The following is a 22,338-nucleotide window of genomic DNA, read 5'->3' as shown; positions in this document are numbered from 1 at the left end:
ATGGCAGGCGTGCAGTCGCCACCCCTCCGGAGCTTGGATGATTTTCTCCTGGGCTCGGCTCGGTTCGCCCTGCCCGACGTGCGCGACATGGACCGCTGGAACAACCGCATCATCAACAACCTGCTGTACTACCAGAGCAACTACCTCCTGTCCGCGCTGGGGCTGCTGCTCACGGTGGGGTGAGTCACATTATTCTGACGGGTGGCCTCTCTCTCTCTCTCTCTCTCTCTCTCTCTCTCTCTCTCTCTCTCTCTCTCTCTCTCTCTCTCTCTCTCTCTCTCTCTCTCTCTCTCTCTCCCCCCCTCTCTCTCCCTCACTGTAGTAAACACTGTAATTTAGAGGATTTTTTTCCTACAGTGTTTTGCAACAGCATTGTCATTGAACATGACAAGTCACGTGCACATGCCGTTGAGTTGACTACTGAATGTAAAATGTTTGCTCTTTATGGAGATGTATATTTCTTTCTGAGAATGATGGTTCATACATGTTTACTCTCCTCTCTGTAGAGCAAACTGCTGAGTTTCTGTTAGACAGAGGTGGACGAAGTACCAATATGATGCCCCAGTGTAAAAATACTCTGTTACAAGTACAAATCCTACACATTTTTACCTAAATTATAAGATCAATTACATAACTGCAGAGTAATATATGTGTTCTAATGTTTGATCGATAATGTCTTCATCACTGTTGTTGCAGCCGAGGAGGAGGGGCTTAATCAATAATCTGAATCTGCAAAGTAGCTAAAGTTATCAGATAAATGAGGTCCAGTAAAATGTACACTGCAGATCAAAATTAGAGAAAAAAATATAAATACATGATTTATTCTGAAATGCTGTTATTTTTTTATTGTTCAGAATTTGATAGGATATCCACTGTGGTTATACCACTGCTGTACTAGCAGGTTTTTTTTAAATAACCAAGGCACTTCAACAAAAACCTTTATTTTGTGTAAAGAACAGTGAGCAAAATTAGAGAACAAACCATTGTGTCAGAAGAGAAGATTTCAACATTGTTTTCTTCGGTTTATAGGATTAAAAATGAACAGGAAGTGTAGAGGCCACAGCTTTGAATGACTTCAGCACATCTGCGCCCACAGGACATCACTAGTTTCTCACACTGCTCTGGTTTGATCTTGGTCCATTCTTCTTCAGTCTCTCCCACAGTTCAGTAACTGTAGTGTGTTTCTTAGACATTACTTTGTTAGGGATTGATTTGGAGACAAGTGCAATGAATGTGTTGGATGTTGCTGAAGGAGTTCACGTAAACATTTTCATTCACCCTGCCATGTAGCTGAACAAGAGGCCCAACTCCTGCTGCAGAAAACATCCCCCAAACCGTGACACTTCCTCCTCCAAATTTACCTTAGCATGTTTTACTGGCTATTCTGTGTACAGACTATATGAGCAAGAGGTTCAAAGTTCAAGTCGCAATGTTATGCAGAAGTATTATGTCCCAGTTGTATACATACAGCATGCAACGGTACATACAAAATTTGTACTGTCTTACAGGTATTTCCGGCCCTTCCAGTTGCTTGTCGGGGCGATTGTGGTCACCCTGATATTCTTGGGCTTCGTCTGGGTTGCCGAGAACCAAGCTCCCGTTCGTCGTTTCCGTAGAAACCACCCATCTGTCTCTGTGTTTGCCATTCTTTTGGCCAGTTACTTCTTCATATCAGTGCTGGGAGGTGTGGCCGTGTTCCTGTTTGGGATAGCCTTCCCTATACTGAGTAAGACAGGAATACACACACACACACACACACACACACACACACACACACACACACACACACACACACACACACACACTACATATACATACTGGAAAGGCACACCAAAGCATGAAATAAAATTTACCTTCTTGTTTGAAGACACTAGTTTTGGGCACTTTTTTTATAACCTGTGTCAGCTCAGTTAACATTTTTGAACTCTCGCTTCTTCACAGTGGTTCTGGTCCATGCCTCGGTGAGGCTGCGCAACCTGAAGAACAAGTTGGAGAACAAACTGGAGAGCATCGGTCTGAAGAGGACACCCATGGGACTCCTGTTAGAGGCTCTGGGACAGGAACAGGAGGCTGGATCCTAGAGAGGAAGAGGAAAAGCAGATTAGCAGGGGTGGGGGATTGTTTGGGAGGGAATTGGTAAGAGAAATGGATGTGAAGGAGAGAAATGCTGCAGGGAAAAGTAAGACTCAAAAGAAAAAATAAGTAGAAAAAAAGAGCCAGGAACCAAGAGGTTAAAAAGAACTAATCGTAAGTCAATAGTGAAGGAACACACTTATTCTGTGGTCCAATGGGAGCATAGACATCGTCATAACAAGCACATGAGCACATCATCCCTCATCTGCTTTTGCACTTTTAACACACATTGTTTTGTTTCATTTATTTTGATTGGATACATTTCTGTTTAATATAAATATGCATTGTCGTAGCCATATTCTGGGCATATTCACATTGAGCCTGGATGGTAGACTCGCAACGTACTCTTATCTGAACATTGATCTGCACCCCGTCTCAATTATTGTGGAGCTATGGCGGTGATAACATGATAATGAGAGAAACCGTCAGGGTTTTGAGAACAAAGTTCTAATTTTTACGAGATGAAGTAATATGTTTTGTGCTCCAGCCGATGCTTCAAAACACGATTCAGTATCCTAGCAATAAGCACTTTGAAAATGAAGTGATGTAAAAACAACTATAACTTAAGGCCATCCACGTCTCTCATTGACATAAGTCTTAGGCCAAGTACTGTAACTTTTGTATGAGTTTATCATCAGGAAATTGCTTTTTATGTCCTTAATCCACACTTGACGTTTAGCTGTCTGATTGGTTTCTTCTGCCCTTAGGAAGCATATATAAGGTGAATGTAATTGGCCCAAGCACAGAACCTTGTGAAACACCGTGACTTACTTTAGGGTCCATGGAGGATTTGTCGTTAATGTACAAACTGAGGTCGAGCTGATGCTTATACTATTACTTTTCCTCAGAAAATTACAACTCTAAAGTTATTTATGGTCAAAATATAATTATTTCCCCCCAACTTTAGTTTCGTAACATTATAACACTTTTCTCAAATAATTTTCACCCCCACCCCCCACATGGTGGCCCTAATACACAGTTGCCTGATTTGCTCAGCATTATTTCATTCCTGCAATGTGGCCCCCTCCAGGGTCTCCGTACACTTCATATGCACAACAGGAAAACCAAAGTATTGATACTCTACCATGGTAGTTGTAGACGTACTAATTATGCTTTTTATTCTCAGCATAGCAAATGTAAAGAGAACCAGGATATTCTTCATGCAAGGCAATATATCCATAGTGTAAATTATATAGCAAAATAACAAGTGCAACAATTAGCCAATCCATTATTGCTACAGACCGCTGCACTTGTACAGTATGTGTTATAGCTACTTCCCTCAAATAGGGATTTTTTTTTTGTTTTTCAGGTAACAACCACACTTTCACAAAATCCAAACTATCCCTTTAGGTTGTAAAGGATGATTTTTTATCAGCCATTTCAGTATTTTAGCACTAAAATCACCCAACAGCATTTGAAATCATCTAGTCCAATACTCTTCATCTCATCTAAAGACGAATCTATTTGTATATGTTAGTGATCCAGTGATGGTTAAGATGAAGATGTTCAGCAGCGCAGACATGGGTGAGCCAGACTCCAGCCTTTAGTTGACTTTATGTTGCATTGAAAAGTTACTGAAATGCTTAAATGTTTAGAAGTTAGAAGAAAATGGGAGGTTTTATATGAAGAACAAATAAGCTCCTCAGGACCAAAAGGAGCAGATGCTTGAAGGAAACAAATGAATCATTTCAGTTGCCACATTTCTAAGCCTGTATTTATCCAGAATAAAAGGCTTCACCCACAGAACGGCCCACTGCAACTGGGAGAAGCTCTTGGAGCAAACAAATAACTTTCAATTTAACATTTCATTGACTTAAATCTTTGATACCATGATAACCACTAACCAACAGAGTTTTTTGGTCGATTTTCCAACACTCGTGGTTTGTAATTTTGCCTTTTTTTAGCCATGCTAGCAATTTAGTCCAAGTTTTTTCCATTATCCAATGAAATACTTCAACATCTACTAGATTGCCTGACAAAATATTTATAGCATACTCATCAGATCATGCTATCTACAAGCTAAAATGCTGAACTGATATGTTGAACATACTGTACATTAGCTGCTGATGATCACCATGTTATCATTGCCATTTTGAGTACTGGTATAGTGCCCACTAGAGCTGATTTGCCACCAGAAATGCTGCTTGCAGTGTTCTTGAGAATGGCTCATCCAGTCAACTTCACATTGATAAATGCACTCCATTGGGTCCTCAGCAACACACCTGCCAAGTGTGAAGTTGATCGGATTATTGGTGCGTGAGATACGCGGAGGACAGTCATACATACATTCAAACACAGACAGACAGAAATTCTTTTGTTTAGAGTAAGACGATGCTGCTACAGTGCCATCAATTGGACAAATGGCACCAATTGTTCTATGGCCACTTAAACATAATATCTACACGTCCACCAAGTGTGGTTGCAATAATACAATGCGTTCAGGATATATGACATGTTTTGTAGTATAAGCCCTGCCCACATCGTAGACAAACACTTAGGGCTAGTTATAGCAAAACTGTAATAAACACCAAAAATCTGAAGAAGTAACTTTTCTCCAGCTTGGTCAAGAGATGTTCTGTAACAAGTTCGGTGATGGTTGGTCAAAATTTGTGGGATGAGTAGCAAAAAAACTGATTCATCGCAAAGTGGCATAAAATCTAGATCCAGATGCAAATGGACATAGATAGACTAGATCAATGTTAGCATTCTGACATTAGCATTTACCCCCTAGCATGGCTGATGACTTGTAGCCTTGTTATTTCCTTACTATTCATGTATAATAAAGTGTCTTAAAAGTCTACAATCACCACCAACCAAACCAGTGTGAAAATGGGATTTAACCCTTCACCTCCATTCCATAAACCTTAACATTTCAGTGTTTACATGAAACAAGGTTGTCCAGAATTGTAATATACTGTACAGTACATGGTTGGCTCCCTGCTCTGTAGACATGATGTAGGACAGCTGTTTTTTGGAGAAAGAGAAACCTTCTGTTCTTATGAGCTAACGAACATTTAGAAAACACTAATTTGTAAAAAAAAAGGGTTTTTCAGCAGTTTTATAATTTTGTACATGAAACGCTTAATGAAGGTATTTGACTCGCTGCCTGTTGTTGGGACTGTGCATTGTGTTGCTTTGTGTAAACCTGGTATAAAGACATGGGAAAGTGATGTGAACATCTGTATGTGGTAACCTACCTCTGCATCCTGCCTTCTGTTTGATTTTCATTCCTTGGATGCTTTCACAGACGGATACAGCCTGATCCATGTTTGGGAAGCTTCTGTCACTATAACATTTCATTCTGACCAAAGCATTTATTATGATGCAGAGGAGGCCAGCTGTTGTTTTTCTTACGTGTGAATTATTTTTGATTATTAAGCATATTGTTGACTATTGAAAGCAAGCAAGCAACTGTTAGCATCAGTTGCTTGCAGAAACAAATAGCCCATTGTCTTATTGTACATGTGCCATTGTAGCTTTGATAGTTGCCTTGAACAGTTGTGTTGTAGACCTTTAGCTGGTCCAGAGCAAAACACGAAACGTGGCTTGAATACGTGACCCCGCATCACTAAAATGTCAAGAAAATCACGTAAATCTTAACAGAAAGAAACGCTTTTGCTCTACCTTTTAACTCATAACGATGCGCTGGATTACTAGAACGTAAACTTGTGTGAGCGTGCACTTTTAACTCATTTTTCAGGTGATGATTCTGAACGCTCCTCGTCGCCGTCCATTCAGCTGGTGTTTGAATTTTGACTCACCAACACCACGTCTCGTGTCTTTGACTGTTTTGCCAAAAGCTGGTTATTAAATGTATTTAAAACGTGTTTTCTAAATAAAACAAGAATGCTGTTCTGCAATGTACTGTAAATGGACTATCTCTCTATCTAAAGCCAGATTGCAAGAACAAGCCTACACATGGTCCCACTTCCCGAGTTGGGGTCTCCGGACTTCGGAGTGTTCGTGAGCTTTAAGTCGTAATGTGGAAACAAGAAGAGGAACTGTTGTATTTTATCGCTCAGCGTGTCTACACTTTGATAGCTGTTTCCAGTTTATATTCCCAGAGATTACGTGTATATAAAAGTGTTTTTATTATTATTAAGCATATGAAGTAATTCAAACTCTCTTAAATGTCTGTGGGAGACAGTTTGAGCAAACTGCAGGGGTTAACGACAAGTGATGCACACACACACACACACATTCAATTCGAGGCAGTAGTAGCTCAGTCCATAGGGGGCTGGGAACCGGAGGGTTGCTGGTTCGAGTCCCTGTGTGGACCATGAATGGAGTGTGGACTGGTGGCTGGAGAGGTGCCAGTTCATCTCCTGGGCACTGCCGAGGTGCTGTTGAGCAAGGCACTGAACCCCCAACTGCTCAGGGCGCCGGTCACTGGTAGCCCCCTCGCTCTAACATCTCTCCATTGGTTGCATGTATATAGGTCCTGTCTGAGCATGTGTGTGTATTTCGGGCCTGTGTGTGTGTGTAAAATGAAAAAATTATAGAGTGAAAATTGAATTTCCCCATTCGCGGGACTAATAAAGGAATTCTTCTTCAATTTTATTTATAGTGCCAAATCATAACAAAAGTTATCTCAGGGCACTTTACAGAGTAGGCATAGACCACACTCTATGACTTATTTATGATTTACATAGACCCAACAACTCTATTAGAGAGAAGAGACCCCCGTCACTCTCTCTCCTTTAAAACCTAAGCATACTGAAAGCCAAAGAAACATATATATAAATATAAATACAGTTTTGCTTAGGGTAGGTAACATTGTGTTGTTACAACTAACCCAGACTTGTATGAACCAGCTCATCTTACAGCTTACAGCTAAAACATCAGCACTAACAACTTTTATGAAAAGTATCTACATAGACACATAATCATCAATCATCAACATCATTGAAGTGTCATGCATTTAACTGAGGCAGGTACCGCCATCCCAAAAATAAATGAAGCAGTAAAAAGGACTTTCCCTTTCCTTATAGACCTGGCTGTGTCTTTCACAGGATGCTACCTCCTTTCATGGGGAATCATTCCTGTTAGGAGAAATTGAAAGTGTTACAACCATTCCCAACACACACACACACACACACACACACACACGCACGCACGCACACACACACACACACACACACACACACACAGTTGTTGGTGCTTTTTTAAGTTTCCAGGGAGGAGTGATGTGACGTCAGCTGTGGGTGTGTCTATAAGTAGGTCCACCCTCTCACAGCGCTCTCAGACTGACTGAAGCCGGGACAGTGCGACTCTCTGCTGAACCGGTAAGACACTCTGATTTATATCATTATAGTAGCCTGTTACTAAGTATTAATAGGGTTTGACTATATCATTATTATAATAATACACGTTCCTTGTGTTGAGTTCAATAGTGATTTGAGTGTGTGATCGCGAGTTGAACCACTGTGATATCCCTGTAATGCTCCTATAATAAGAACCCATCTGTGTTTGCCTGTGAGTCCACAGTGATATGTTTACTGTCAGTAGTGCGTCGCGGTGTTTGTGATTGGGATATTTGTGGAGCTGCTCTGTCATATTATCAGTTCAGCAGGATGAAAACATTGTGTAACCTGTTGCTCCGGCTCACCCACAGCCAAACCTCCTCCTTCATGTTCAGAACATCAGGGAACATGATCACCAGACAATAATACAGGACATTCAGCTCCACTAATATCAATGCAAGGACATGGTCCTGTATCACAGCACTTGACCACTAGTGGTGGAATGTATTGCAGCCCCCACACTTGTGATACTTGTACTTCACTCCAGTATTGTGTTTGTATGCTACTGTACTTCAACTCCACTGCAATTCAAAGGGACATACTGTACTTTTACCCCACTTATCTTTAATTCATTTAAATAAATACGATTTTAAATATGAAACACATCATGTCACAGTAGTGGAACTAAGTACATTTACTCAAGTACTACTTCAGGAGAACTTTGGCATTCTTGTACATGTAATTGTGCCTAATTATTTGCGACTTCTGCTTCTTCTACTTCTACAATTCAGAGGGAAATATTGTTCATTTCCTGCACTTCATTTTTCTGACAGCTTTAATAACTTGTTTCATATAAAACATACAAAACAATTTCCTCCTGGGATTATTAAAGTATTTCTGATTCTGATTATGCAGTAATATACTACTAATCTACCAAGGAGAGTACACAATATCTAAAACTGGCTGCATGAACCGTGATAAAAAAACAAAAAAAGCTATGCAGCCTTACCTTTACGTCAGACAGCCCCGCAGATTAAGATTATATTGAGGAACTGAAGCCGTTATCTATGCTCTCGTCAAAGCCACCAGACTCCATTAAAAAACAAGCATAATTTTATCTCGTGTCATCTCATCTCATCTTCAACCGCTTATCCGGAGTCGGGTCGGGCTCTACTCCGAGTTCCTCATGGATGGCTGAACTACTCCCCTTATCTCTAAGGGAGACACCAGCCACCCTTCTGAGAAAACCCATTTCAGCCGCTTATCTCACAGAACACAATTGTTGGACTACCGCTGCCTTGATCCGTCTTGGTCAGTTACACTACAATGCATTGTGAGTGGTAAAATTACCGTTTACTTGCCACTTTGTCTGGTGGCTTTGACGAGAGCAATGAGAATGGCTTGAGTCCCCACCATGTAAACTTAAACTAGGTTTTCTGATAGCAAAATAAAACTGTGAGAATATTCTAAATATAGTTTCTCCAAACTTTGAGTTTGCCAGCCGCCATCTATGTAATACACTGAATAAGGATGCACTTCAAAATATCTAACTACCCCTTTAAGAATTGAACAAGCCAATAAGCTGTAGGATAAGAAGACTTATTATATGTAGCACTTACCCACCATTGTGTTAGTTCCCTCGAGCCCACACAGTACAAGATTATATTTGACTACATCATGTATAAGAGGATACAGTACACTACACTGAACTATTCTGGATAGTAATTTTTTTAATATGCCTGGCCCTGAGGGTGGTGCTGAAAAAGTTCCAGTCAGCTGTTCCACTGCAGCTTCTGTACACAGGTTACCGCATGAAGGAAGGGAGGGAGGAGACTCGGAGAGGGGTTTTCCAGACAAACACTGGTTATTACATCATAACCCAGGCAGTGTGGGGCGGGCAGGTGGTTACCAAACCCTTTCTAGAAGCCGGTCGAAGTTACTGAGAGAGGGTGGAGATACTGTGTTTATCTCCTGACAGAAACTGTCAAACCTCTTAACGGCTGCCTCTCTGCTAGTCCGGCTGCACTGACAATGGAAGATTAGTTTAGATAACTGTAGTTATCTCTAGCATGGGGGCAGATCCAGGGGGGATGTGCAAGAGGACTTTTATTTTGAAGAACTGCTAGAATGCAACTCACAGATGCAACAATTCTTAAAGTAGGGAGCAGTATGCAAACCCAAGGCAAGCAGTCAAGTCAGATTATTATTTATATAATTATTATAGTTATATAGTGTTGAAAAATGAATAATAGAAGCTGTAGTAGCAGTAGTTGAAGCAGTAGTTTAGGGTGAAATAGTTGTCACAGTTAATTTCAGCAATACCATTCACATTAACACTAAACATGATATACCTATAACTTGTGTAATATGTGTCCTGTGTAGTAAGTCCTCTATTTTCTTTATTCACAGGAAGAAACGTCTGTGAAGTTTCCATGAAGAGCAGTAGGTTTTGGATGAAGCTTTATATCTAGATAGCTCAGTCCTGATGAAAGAGTTTCTTTGTGGACACCTGGACACTGAGCAGCTAGAGTACAAAGGCCATTTTTTTATTACGGGACCCAGAGGGCCACTCTTCTTCCACAGGGAGGTCACTTTGCTGAAGAACATAAAGACAGAAGAGACACTCATTGGGGTGGTGACTCGGCTGGACCCTTTGAACGTCCTCTGACGTACCAAAGAGACCATGCTGTACCTAAAGAAATACTTCACGGAGGGCCTTATCCAGATGGCCATCCTGCTCAGCCTGTGTGGAGTGAGGGTTGACGTGGGACTGGAGCCCTACCTGCCTCCCTCCTTGCATGAGATGATCCTGGGTCCCACCTCGGCGCTGACCCAGACGCAGTTCCACAACCTCCGCAACCGCCCGGAAGATGGCCACGACCTGCACCCCAAGAGCGTGGACCTGGATGGGTTCTTCACGACGCGAAGGCTGCTGGGCTGGGTCAGCTCTCTGGACAGACTACAGGTGAGAAAACATGTTCCAGCTTTCTCTATATGGTCCCATTGAGATGGAAGTAGAATTATATGGTACTTTAATAATGTCTTAAATTCTATTTTTCTATACATGTACAGTATTTAACAGAGATTCTTCATATCTTTCTCCACAGATTCCTCGTGCAGAATTGGAGACATGGCTCGTCCAACGGGAGCCTGAGCCTCTCCCCATGGGCTATCCAGATCAGTCGTCCCAACTGGAGAGGGCACCTGCTAGGGTAGAAAGAGACCGAACTGCCCCGCCTGTGGAACCCAGAGCCGGACTTGGTGTTCTGCAGGAAGAAGAAGAGGAGGCTAAAGAGGTATGGCTCTTTGATTCACACTGTTTAAGAACATTTAGGATCTGTACTAGCTTGTTCTTGAGTATCGGTCAAGAATCTTCAGACTTAAACTACGATCACATGTAAGAAATATAGGAACCTTTCATTTAATATACATCTTGGAGCATATTTAGTCTAACTCCCAAAAGTCAACCACAAAGCTCTGGCCAGAAGCATGTTTTTCTATGAATTTTAAATGGTTTTGTTACTATAGGTCAAATAAGTACTCAGAGTTCAGTCCAGGTACAAGGGTTAACATGGTTATGTTAAATTTAGATCTCTGTTGACCTTTGACCCTGTGAGATGTAGAGCAAAAACGCTTGTTCATGCACAGTTTGACTGGTTTCCCAACTGCTGCGAGAGACTAAAGACTCATGTTCTGTAACTGCAGTGTTTTGCTCAGCTCACATGCAAAACAGGAACAGATACAAACATTTAAAAAGTGTTGCTTCTAGAAGCCAAAATCATTTGGTTTTCACATCTGGACTAGCCTGATATAAGACAGCTCCGTAGAGTGGACGGATTCTAAGGTCTGGACCCAGGAAACAGCTGAACAGCAGTCTGTAAAACACTCTTAAAGTCTTTTTAGAAGACTCCTGACCTACCCGTAAAGCCACAGAAGTAACAGTATAAAGATATGTTTATATATAAAATTGTAGCCTATAAATTAGTGATGTGGGCAAAAGTGCTGTTTTTGTTTTGACTGTCACCAAACGGAGCGTTATGTCATGTGAGATGATGAGTCAGAAGTGGATGAGTCACCAGGAAACGTCACCACAGATGAGCCCGGCAGCAAAATGAGGCAATACAACGACTACTGTTGAAATACAGCGAGGAACACCCTGCTGGAGACAACACACCTTTTAAATAAACACACATACAACCTCAGTTACCTGGTTACCGCTGGTTGACCCAGGTCAAAAAGTACTATACTGTAATTTAAGTCTACAAAACGTATGACTAGTAAACCTTTACGTTTTGTGCTTGATTAAAAGTTTATCCACCAGACAATCTAAAAAGGGCACTTCAAAATAGCTATCATTACGTTTAACTTTTGTGTACTATATATATATATAATGGCCGGAAACACAACTGTAAATTAATGCTAATGTTGCTACATGTCTGCTCAATGCCGTGGTCCTGCATGACGCTTCCTGCTGCTATTATGATCTATCACCTTAGCTGTGCTTGTTTCTACTGTTCTGCTGTATTAACTGCCATAACATATAAGTCATATTCACATTACTATAGATATTATTATAGTTACTGTTAGTGTGTCTGTCTCTGTCTTTGTGTCTCTCTGTCCATCTGTCCGTCTTTTCTCTCTTTCTCTCTCCTTTTCTTCCTCCCCAACCGGTGCAGACAGATGTGCGTCCTCCACAGAGCTGGGTCTGTCTGACGTTCCTGTCTGTTATAGGGAAGGTTTTCGTTGCCACCGTACTCTACGGGGGAATTGTTGGGTCTATTTTTATCATAGAGTGTGGTCTTCACCTACTCTGTAAAGTGTCCTGAGATAACTTCTGTTATGATTTGGCACTATAAATAACATTGAATTGAATTGAATGTAAACTTAGAGAACTCATTGCTTAAATGTTTGCCGCAACAACTTAAGCATGTCAGGTGTAGTTTTCAGAGCTTTTTCCCCTTTAGAAGTTAACAAGAATTACTTTTACTGCTTTAAAGGCACCTGAAGTATCCGTTCACGTCAAGTGTACTGTACAAAGGTTAGTCTGTTCTTATGCTGATCTAAGCTCATCACATTCTTGGCTGGCTCCCAGCGTTTGATGTAACACAAAGCCAGAAGAGTGGCATCAGTCATTTTCTAAAATGTTAAACTATATCTTTGAGTCAGATAACATGATCTTCTAAACTGCGTGGCGGCACAGACTCCATGCTCTGGCCTGCATGAACTTAGTGTATACTGTGAGGTCCGTTTATTAATGGCAACACCTCAGACATGCCTGGTCAAGCTTTGGCCCATAAGACTGACTAAGCACATACATTACCTGGCTGACATGACAAACACGTTGAAACTGAAAATAACCTGTAGCACTTCATCACAGGGGATGTCCGAAAGGGGCCACTCAAGCCCCCAAACGCAGTGCACAGGGCTGAGCAGAAATGACTAAAGCAGGATTTATATTTGGCAGGAACGATTCTCGGGAGATACGTGTAAATGTTTCTGCAGATCGATGAAGAGAAGATGCATTTTGTCCTTTATAAGCATTGAGATCATCATGATTCATCGTTATTACAACCGACCAAATAGTTCCATCCTTTCATGTAGGATCACACAAATTACACTGTGACGAATCAAAGCTCCCAAATAGAAAGTCACAGGATTCCCGTGGGATGGGAGTACATTTCACTATTCATCACGTGGCTGGGACAGAACAGGCAAAAACAGTCAACAGGAGCGGGGAGGATGGGAATCATAATAATAAAAGGTCAACCGAACCATGACAAAATAAACCATTCACACAAACTGCCACTCGGTTTGAACGCAAGATTTTGGGGTTAAGGAGAAAATCTAACGTTTGAGTATGCACCATCATCTTTTAAGGCAGGTTCAAATAGGCTAACACTTTTGCTTTTGAAAGAATATTTCATCTCATCTCATCTCATCTCATCTTCATCCGTTTATCCGGGGTCGGGTCGCGGGGGCAGCAGCTTTAGCAGGGGACCCCAAACTTCCCTTTCCCGGGCCACATTAACCAGCTCTAACTGGGGGATCCTGAGGCGTTCCCAGGCCAGTGTGGAGATATAATCTCTCCACCTAGTCCTGGGTCTTCCCCGAGGCCTCCTCCCAGCTGGACGTGCCTGGAACACCTCCCTAGGGAGGCGCCCAGGGTTCATCCTTACTAGATGATCCTGAACCACCTCAACTGGCTCCTTTCAACGCAAAGGAGCAGCGGCTCTACTCCGAGTTCCTCACGGATGCTGAACTTCTCCCCCTCTCTCTAAGGGAGACTCCAGCCATCCTCCTGAGAAAACCCATTTCGGCCGCTTGTACCCGCGACCTCGTTCTTTCGGTCATCACCCAGCTTTCATGACCATAGGTGAGTCTAGGAACGCAGATTGACCGGTAGATCGAGAGCTTTGCCTTCCGGCTCAGCTCTCTTTTTGTCACAACGGTGCGGTAGAGCGTTGTTGATTTCAAATATAACCAGATCTAGGGACGCAAGAAAATATTATTCTGGCAAACAATAAAATTCAGAGAGAACATTAGAGATGGTTACCTTTCTTCTCTTTAACATACACACCAGAGGCTGTATAACCTGTATAATATATAAATAGATTCTCACACACACACACACACACACACACACACACACACACACACACACACACACACACACACACACACACACACACACACACACACACACACACACACACACACACACACACAACAACACTTTATTAGCTTGTGACCGACCTTGTTTTGAAACCTGATAGCTTGCCGATTGCGTCCTGACACACATTTTCACCTCTTAGTTTTGCAATCCCTCCTGTTTACTGCATCACACACACACACACACACACACACACACACACACACACACACACACACACACACACACACACACACACACACACACACACACACACACACACACACACACACACACACACACACACACACACACACACACACACACACACACACACACACACACACACACACACACACAAACGCAAAGGAATTCAAGTAAACAAATGTACACATATGCATGTACTTCCATGTTCAGCAGTAACATGCATGCTAACATGCAGCTTCCATCTACGCTACCCTGTAGCAGGACAGTAACCATAAAAACACATCTGTATACATGTTGTAGCAAACGTGCAGTCACAGAAATGTAGAGATTTTAACTGTCACAGGGTGAATACTCTTATCTGGTAGACCAGCGGATGTTTATTAACATAACTTCAAGTATCATAGTTTGGCTCATATACTGGCCATGTAGTACTAGAAATATGCTGTACTGAGCTCCATGCTTACTTGTGCGGAGTGATAAGATCAGGGCCGACACACTCTTTTTGTTTGTTGTTTGTTGTTTTTCAAAACAGTGTCAATATAACGTGTGCAAGGTTCAATAATGTAGAAGTCCTGGGTTCAAAACCCAGTGGAACCAGAGCTTAAAGAATCATTTCATAGCATGTTTAGTGTTCATTTTAGTTAATTTAGGCATTCATTTGAGTTATTTCTGTATATCTTGAGTTATTTTACCCTCTTGGACCAAGTCAGACTTGTTTTCTTCTTCTTAGGTCTTCTGTATATAATAGGGATGTTCGTTTAAAGATTGTAAACATGATATTTTTGATAATTAAAGATAAGAAAAACCTCAATAATACAAGTCAATTTCACTTTTAATTTTTCAATCCTATTTATAGAGCAAAATCACAACAACAGTTACCTCAAGATATTTTCCATATGGAGTAGGTCTAGACCACGCTCACTGTTGTGAAACCTGCAAGCTAGTTTCATGTTGCCCCTTGGTTCTTGGAACTGTTCTCGACTCCTCTCACTCCAGCATGTTTCAAACTTGGGCTCACCGTTGTACTCATGTAAAGAAGTAAGGGATATGTGCACAGGCCTGACCCATTTATGTTCAAAGCTACATGCATGTCCTTGCTAGCCAGCTGTTGGGGGTCTCTGGGTTTGTCTGTAAGCCCCCGGGCAGGTCAGGAGAATGTTAAATCTATTCTAAGCCTGGCTGTCTGTCTCTGGCTAAAACAGGAGCCTTTACGTTCAGTACATAAAGGCTGGCAGTATAGAAGACTAGAAGTACTCCAGTGGTTAGCATACTGATGCCTTTACTGCTTCACTGGTGGTTTCTTTTAAATCTCTGAGCCATTCTTATGGTAGAAATAAAGGTAACATAGAGTCAAAATAAGAATGAGAAATTAATTTTCTGTGTTGTAACCTGCCTGGGCGTATCTTTCTACTAAATAACAGCGTATGAAACCCAGTGAAACCAGTGTGTTAGGATAGCAAGGTGGCCTGTCTATATAGACTGTGCAGTACTTCACACGAGATGTTTTCCCATGTTGTACAATTGCCACTCTGACGAGATTGTTCTTCCTTGTTTTTCCTCTGCAACCAGGAAGAAACGCCTCATATACTTGATCACAGTGATGCTCTGGAGGAGAGAGGAGAGGAAGAGGAACAACTCGGCAGGCGTACAGAGGGAAGAGGAAGCAGTCTTAACAACAGAGAGCTAACTCAGAATGAAGTAGACCAGGTAAGACATAGTTAGAATCCGATATAGTATCATATCATCGTGACCTGTGCCTCTTCTACGCTGGCTAATTAACCTTCGCCCTGGATGTTGTTAGATCTCCAGGGACCCGTCCATTGCAGCGGTCTTCTTATCACACAATCTCAGTAACATGGTTGAGGACGTTGCAGGTTTATTGTATGTCTAACTGTAAACTATGTTGAACAGTGTCAAGTGTCAGATATTTCACTAAAAGCCAAAGGTGTCAAGTTGTTGGTGGCACTAAAGTCAAAGTCAGGGAATCATCCCCTGTAGACTGTAAATGTCTGTCCACAATTTTATAACAGTCCATATGATCCTTGTTGTGATATTTCAGTCATAACTAAAGACTTGGATCAACATCCCCACCCCTAGAACAATTATGCCAGCATAGCCAATGAAAAATCACAAGGATATCACCCAGCTGGTCAAAACTGCTGTTACGTCAAACGCAACTCAACCTACTTGTCTTCTTTTCTTTCTAAACCCATCTTTGTCTTCCTCTCTCTCCTTTCAGACTTCTTCCTCCCTCCAGGAGTGTTTGAGGCTGTTGGAGGAAACATTTCCCTTCACAGAAGAACAACAGGTACAGCCTCTTCTCATCAGTCTGCTCGATGTTCTTCTTTACCTTGAACAGTACTTAGCATTTTTACTGTCTGCTTTTCCCTCAGTTATGTGATGTTGGTGGTAGAAGGGGAGAACTAGAGCGTCAAACACCAGGCAGGGAGCCCCTGCCGTCCCATATCATCCCCTCTGGCAACCCTTCCTTGGACCTGGAGCTCCACTGGCAGGACCTGTTGGATATCATGGACCCTGAGGTAACTGGAAGAATGAGAGTCGATAAATTTACATTTACGATGAAATCAGGAGAGGCGTTAGCCGAGACACAATAAAGTGAGATCTTTTCTCAATCTTCCCTCACCAGAACACAGCTGTTGACATGATGAATTCAAGAGCAACTGGGACCCTTCAGTCCGTTGGGTCTGAAGCTCTACACCAAAACTGTAACGACTATGACAATGGCATAACAGAGGCTGATCAGGAGGTCGTGTTTATTGAGACTCCCCTACAGAATGGTAATTCAATTCAGAAGTTGACATATGTTGTAAGAATTGATGGACAGTCTCTCTGCACTTCAACAACACCTCAAAAATTTGAGCTTGATGGCTGACTCTTGACATTGGAGACATCAGCTGTAAATTCTCAACACAAGGCCCAGTTACTTGTTTCTGAAGCTTCGACCATATCTTGTAGCCCTCCTCAGTGGATTGAGTTGTTCAATTGTTATGGAGATGATGGACATGATAACATCAAAACCATCTTCATGAGAATTTAGCAACTGCTGAACAACAATAAAATGTGGTTGAAAGCTTTGTAAATAAATTGGACTGTATGTTGAGAATTTGTCTTAAGAAGCTCTTCAAAACAGTCCCCAAATGTTTTAATGACTTGTGACTACCTTCAAACTGTTAAAGATGGTCCAAAAATGGTCATGCAGCCGTAACGATGTTGTTTTACTTATATCCTGAATGTCCCATAAATGACTGCACCAAAGGCCCTGTTGCATATCCTACAATTCTTAACATATGTCCACTCTTTGTCTCTAGGTTTGTTGGGGCCTCCAAGGCAGTCAGAGCTCGAGCCAGCCCTCCTTCCCCTAACCCCCAGTGCAGAGTTGGATGACCACAGTTCGACCTTTAACACAAGTGACACTTCGCCATCGCATAGTCTTCCGGACCACACACATCTGCTTGCAGAAAATCCTTCAGAAGATTTCAGCATGGAACAAAATGGACAAGATAACATAAGTACCTTCAACATAAATATTCTAGCACAAGGTCTTGTGGATACCATGGATGGCAGTCTGTGTTCGCAGTACGCTCCCGCCACTGAAAACCTTCCGAGCTTTGATGTAAACTTTCATTCGCGTCACTTGGCAACTTCCAGTTTCCCCCCATCTCCAGAGGGGAATGGTATAACTGAAGACCTTATGGCATCTCGCTCCAGCGTCTTTCTGTTTGATGACACTGAAGATGTCGATGATGAAGATGATTTCCCTAGTCCACTTAGTGACCTCTTAGAGGATGCGGTCATCTTAGATGAGATGAGATTTCTGGATCTGGATCTGGAAGAAGGATTCAGTCCTGAGATGGCAGCCAAGCTTGAAGAGGAGGGCTTCCTTGACCGTGAAATAGCCCAAAAGGAAACTGGCAGAGACGATGACGAATCAGGCTCTGGCATGGTGGTCACAGAAGATCAGTGTCAACCAAGAAGACATCAGCAAGGTGATTCAATGGGGTGGCAATACACCTTCTTCTATAGCAACTATAGAAAATGTGCAACCATACACCTTTCTTTTAAGAGCATGCTAAAGCTGAATCCAAGTACTAGCCATACAACTATAGAATTTACCTTGACCTTTCCTTGTTTCCTCCTCCTAGATGGTGAGAATGAGGCGGAGTCAGACTCTGGTCTTTCTCTGGACTTCAGCCACAGTCCTGCCTCTCCATGTGCTTCCGAAGCCTCCTCTTATATCTCTTCCTCAACCTCCTCATCATCTTGTGTGTCGGCTGTGGGAAGTCCCTTCTCCGAAGACGAGATAGAAGAGGCTGAGGAAAGGTTAGTTGGTTCAGATATGGAAATGGAGGTGACCATTAAGCAGGAGGAGCTGGAAGAGGATGAAATGGGGGCAGTAGGAGGAGTGTACCCTGAAGATATGAGGAAACCCTTTCCTCCCAACTATGGGGATCATAAGCTGTGTAATGGCTTTCCTTGGCTGGAGCATATTGGCCATGATCACACGTACAACCAGCCATGGGCATCTGGCTCCTCTCCATCAGTGGGAAAAATGCCCGCCAAACACACCAAATCCTCCTCGCGACATGACAACGCCAAGCCTTACCACTACCCTTCCAGACACATCTCCGAGACCAAAATGTGGAGCCGAGATGAACGGCGTGCACGAGCCCGGAAGATCCCTTTCTCCAATGAGCTGATTGTTAATCTGCCAGTGGAAGAGTTTAATGACTTAATGGCCAATTACCAACTCAGCGAAGAGCAGCTTACACTTGTCAGGGACATACGCCGTCGCGGCAAAAACAAAATAGCTGCCCAGAACTGCAGGAAGAGGAAAATGGACGTGCTGCTGGAACTGAAAGACAATGTGTCTGGTTTGCGGCGCTACCGTTCACGGCTGCTCAGAGAGAAACAGGAAGCCCTGAGAAACCTGCAGGAAATGAAGCGCAGACTGGACATGTTGTACCAGGATGTCTTTTCCACACTGAGGGATGAGGAGGGCATGCCATTGAGCGCTGTGGAGTACCTGCTTCATTTTGAGTCCAATGGTAGCGTCAGGGTAGCTTCACGCCAACAAGAGGCAGCGCTGCCACAGACTAAAAGCAAGAAACAGAGGGACAAAAAGAAGTGAGGGGATGGACGAGACAAGCCATATTCTGGCTTCAGAAGTTTTGGACAGGAGTGTGATCTAACCACAAAAAGCAGGAAATGCTGATGTGGTGGTGAATGAAGGAACACAGGAATTCTTGATCTAGTGTGAATGGAAGGTACCATGAAATCCTCATGCACTAACGAAGATGACCTGGGACTAGCGTTTCAAAAAATGCTAGTTCATGCACAGTCCTGCTTGAAAACACTAAGCTGAACAGACCTATCAGGCTGATAGTAGGCTGGAACCTGGCTGTCAGCTAATATCGCTGCTACAATGACTCTGGGCCACCAAGGAAGGGCAGTTGTGATTATGCCCCCTTGAGCTAGGTGGGCTGTGGCATTCAGGCCCTGTTCAGACCTGGCTTTAACATCCGCCCTGAGTGATCGCATCACAAGAGGACAGCTCTGACTACAGGTGTGAATGCACCCAGGACACAGTGAGGAGATTCGATTGCTCAGATCAAATTTGAAGGTGGTCTGGGCCGCACACGGTATTCTCAGTGTATACAGGAATGCATCCTGGGCCACATTGAAGGACCGCCTTCTAAGCGGAACTATGAGCTATAAATGAATTCATTTTTAGGCCATGACCCATCCCATACAGGATTACACAGAAACCTCAATATATACAACGAAAACTAAGGCTTCCGGCGTGTCACCAACGACTACCAGAGCATGCCAGCTCTAGGTAGCTCTTTTTAAATAATGTACAAACAAAATGTGCCAGGAATCTGAACATATTACGCACACACTGACATGTGGTTGAGAAAAGTAGACACACACTTTGGTTAAGTTGCATAGACAATCAAGGTTTCAAATTTCCCCGATCAATAACTCAAAGGAAAAAATGTTATTAAAACACAAACGGCAACTCTTTCTAATTGTATCAAAGCCGACAATGAGCGCCAACCTCATTTTCATCAAAACAAGCCGTATTATTATATTTTAATACTGTTCTTTATGAGCAACCGGCAGTTAGATGAGTGTGCAGGAACATTTACAAAGTGCCACCTGCTCATCAGATGAACATGGGGGTCATTATCTTGTCCAAGGACACTTAGACACATATACTGCAAGCGCCAGGGATCAAATTACGACCTTCTGATCCGCATATTACTTCTCTACCTCCTGAGACACAGCCTTGTCATTATTTTTTGTATGCAAACAGAAATTATATAAGAGTTATAGAATGGGGAATTGAGATCTGATTACAAGTGGGCACTCAAGATGCATGTGGAGGTGGATTCAGAGCTTTCCACTGATCAGATCACTCAGGACGGATGTTAAACGACTCTGTTTCTTGGCCACTTTGCTGGACATCTTGGAATACAAGATAGTACAAGACTTTAAGTCTGGCGGTTTTCCTGGAAACTCACCCTTACGATTGCCACTCCTACCACTTGATTGATTTAGATGGCATCGACGACTCAGACAGCAAAACCTTTATAAGCTAAAATTGGGTGGATAGGGCGCTCGGAGCTGTGCACACCTGGCCCCGAAACTCACCAGGCAATCCTTTAAAGCAGTCTTTTCTACATATAATTCACTGACTAAGGATTGATCCAAAAGGGGCCTGTATTCATTTCTTTCTTGTGAACTTTCTGAAAACACAATAGTCAAGGAGTTTTACCTGTGCCTTTAACATGTGTCCTGTTTTTATGTATTTTCAACACACCTATGTGACCGTGAAGCTGTGGAAATGTTATTTTATTATTCCAAACGTAGCTCAAGGGCTGGCCCGCCCACAACCTGAATAAAAACACAGGATTAGAACCTATTATCACTCTTGGCAGATGTTTGAGACATGGGTGTGTCAATTCAAGTTGTTAAGCAGTTATTGTTCGATTGATGTGTCAAAGACAGGTAACTCTGGATTCCAACGTTTCCCCAGACTTAAAGATGATTCGTGAAAAGTTAGGATGTCGCCCTGTGGTTGAGCACATAGCTAAGACAGACCAACAGAACTCTGTGGATATTCTGTTTTAACTATTAGTACAAGAAATGACACAAGTCTGCAGTTTGACATCCCGCTGCTAAGAAGGAAACATTTCCAAATTTGACACAAATCTACAGTATTCTAGGTTGGAGTTGAGAAAGTAGTAGTTTTTATGGAAGTCATGCAACTAATAAGTTAGTGTGTTATTGGCACAGCACATTTTTTCATTTCTCAAAAATTAATACAGCAAGAGGAACATGCTGACATAAAAAGTCAGACCTCTAACAAACACATTCAATTTGTAATGTTATTAGATATTTTTTGGGCACGAAATCGTTGGTGTTAAGTGTATCACATAGTACGCTTCACTTCAGAACCATTTCCCCATGTATGCCTGTCTTGCAGATTTCTGAATGGCGAAGAAATGTAGTGGGATGAAACCAATCAAATTCGGTTTGTCTTTTAAGTTGGATGATCAATAATAACCTTTATGCATTTCCTTACCACTGATGGAACAAGCTTTTATTGGTGTTGTGTTATGTTTACATTTTGTGCTTGCTTGTATTCAAGGATGTGGGACCTTGTTTTCTGTAATATTAAAAGAAAAAAGGAAATACATTTTCTCTGGAGTCAATCGAGTTCCTTCTCTGGTGTCTACACGGTCAGAAAAGCATATAGGAGGGATGTCAGATGTATCCATTTGCGGGCGCTTACTTTAATTCACTATTAACATTAAATATAACAGTAAAAATGAAGACATGAGCTGCGTCCCAGTTAAAAGGCCTCTGCCTCTCTGCCTCTCTGTCTCTCTTGTGTCAATTAAATAAATAATTAATAAATAAGCAAATTCAAACGGATACACAGGTCACACTTGTATTAATGCCTACATTTATTTTTAATATTATCTTTGGTTTCATGGCATATTCATTTATTTTGATAGGTTTGTCTATGTCTCCATAGTACAGTGTATATCCCTGTAATGTTCCTGCTTGCATTAACAG

General features: G+C 42.2%; 2 protein-coding genes across 2 annotated transcripts; both read left to right on the top strand.

The window, feature by feature from the left end:
* Nucleotides 1–2,087, top strand: praf2 (PRA1 domain family, member 2; the record flags this gene model as incomplete). The annotated part of the gene is made up of 3 exons (XM_083931768.1): nt 1–179; nt 1,509–1,726; nt 1,942–2,087. 3 exons carry the CDS (start codon nt 1–3, stop codon nt 2,079–2,081), a joined length of 537 nt encoding a protein of 178 aa, XP_083787894.1. The 3' UTR covers nt 2,082–2,087.
* A 5,296-nt stretch (nt 2,088–7,383) lies between these two features.
* Nucleotides 7,384–21,920, top strand: nfe2l1a (nfe2 like bZIP transcription factor 1a). The gene is made up of 9 exons (XM_083931884.1): nt 7,384–7,418; nt 9,786–10,341; nt 10,484–10,672; nt 15,802–15,939; nt 16,472–16,540; nt 16,626–16,772; nt 16,880–17,030; nt 17,562–18,239; nt 18,396–21,920. The coding sequence occupies exons 2-9, from the start codon at nt 10,060–10,062 to the stop codon at nt 19,379–19,381; spliced, it is 2,640 nt and encodes an 879-aa protein (XP_083788010.1). The 5' UTR covers nt 7,384–7,418; nt 9,786–10,059; the 3' UTR covers nt 19,382–21,920.
* The last annotated feature ends 418 nt before the right edge of the window (nt 21,921–22,338 follow it).

This window comes from Echiichthys vipera, assembly GCF_963691815.1.
Source record: "Echiichthys vipera genome assembly, chromosome: 17".
Lineage (NCBI taxonomy): Eukaryota > Metazoa > Chordata > Actinopteri > Perciformes > Trachinidae > Echiichthys > Echiichthys vipera.
Note: the sequence above shows the minus strand (reverse complement) of the source record. Positions and strands in the feature narration are given on the sequence as shown.

Coding starts and splice junctions, on each gene's coding strand:
- nfe2l1a (XM_083931884.1), top strand. CDS start 10,060: ATGCTGTACCTAAAGAAATACTTCACGGAGGGCCTTATCCAGATGGCC. Junction 16,541..16,625: donor CCTTCACAGAAGAACAACAG/GTACAGCCTCTT, acceptor CTTTTCCCTCAG/TTATGTGATGTTGGTGGTAG. Junction 17,031..17,561: donor TGAGACTCCCCTACAGAATG/GTAATTCAATTC, acceptor CTTTGTCTCTAG/GTTTGTTGGGGCCTCCAAGG.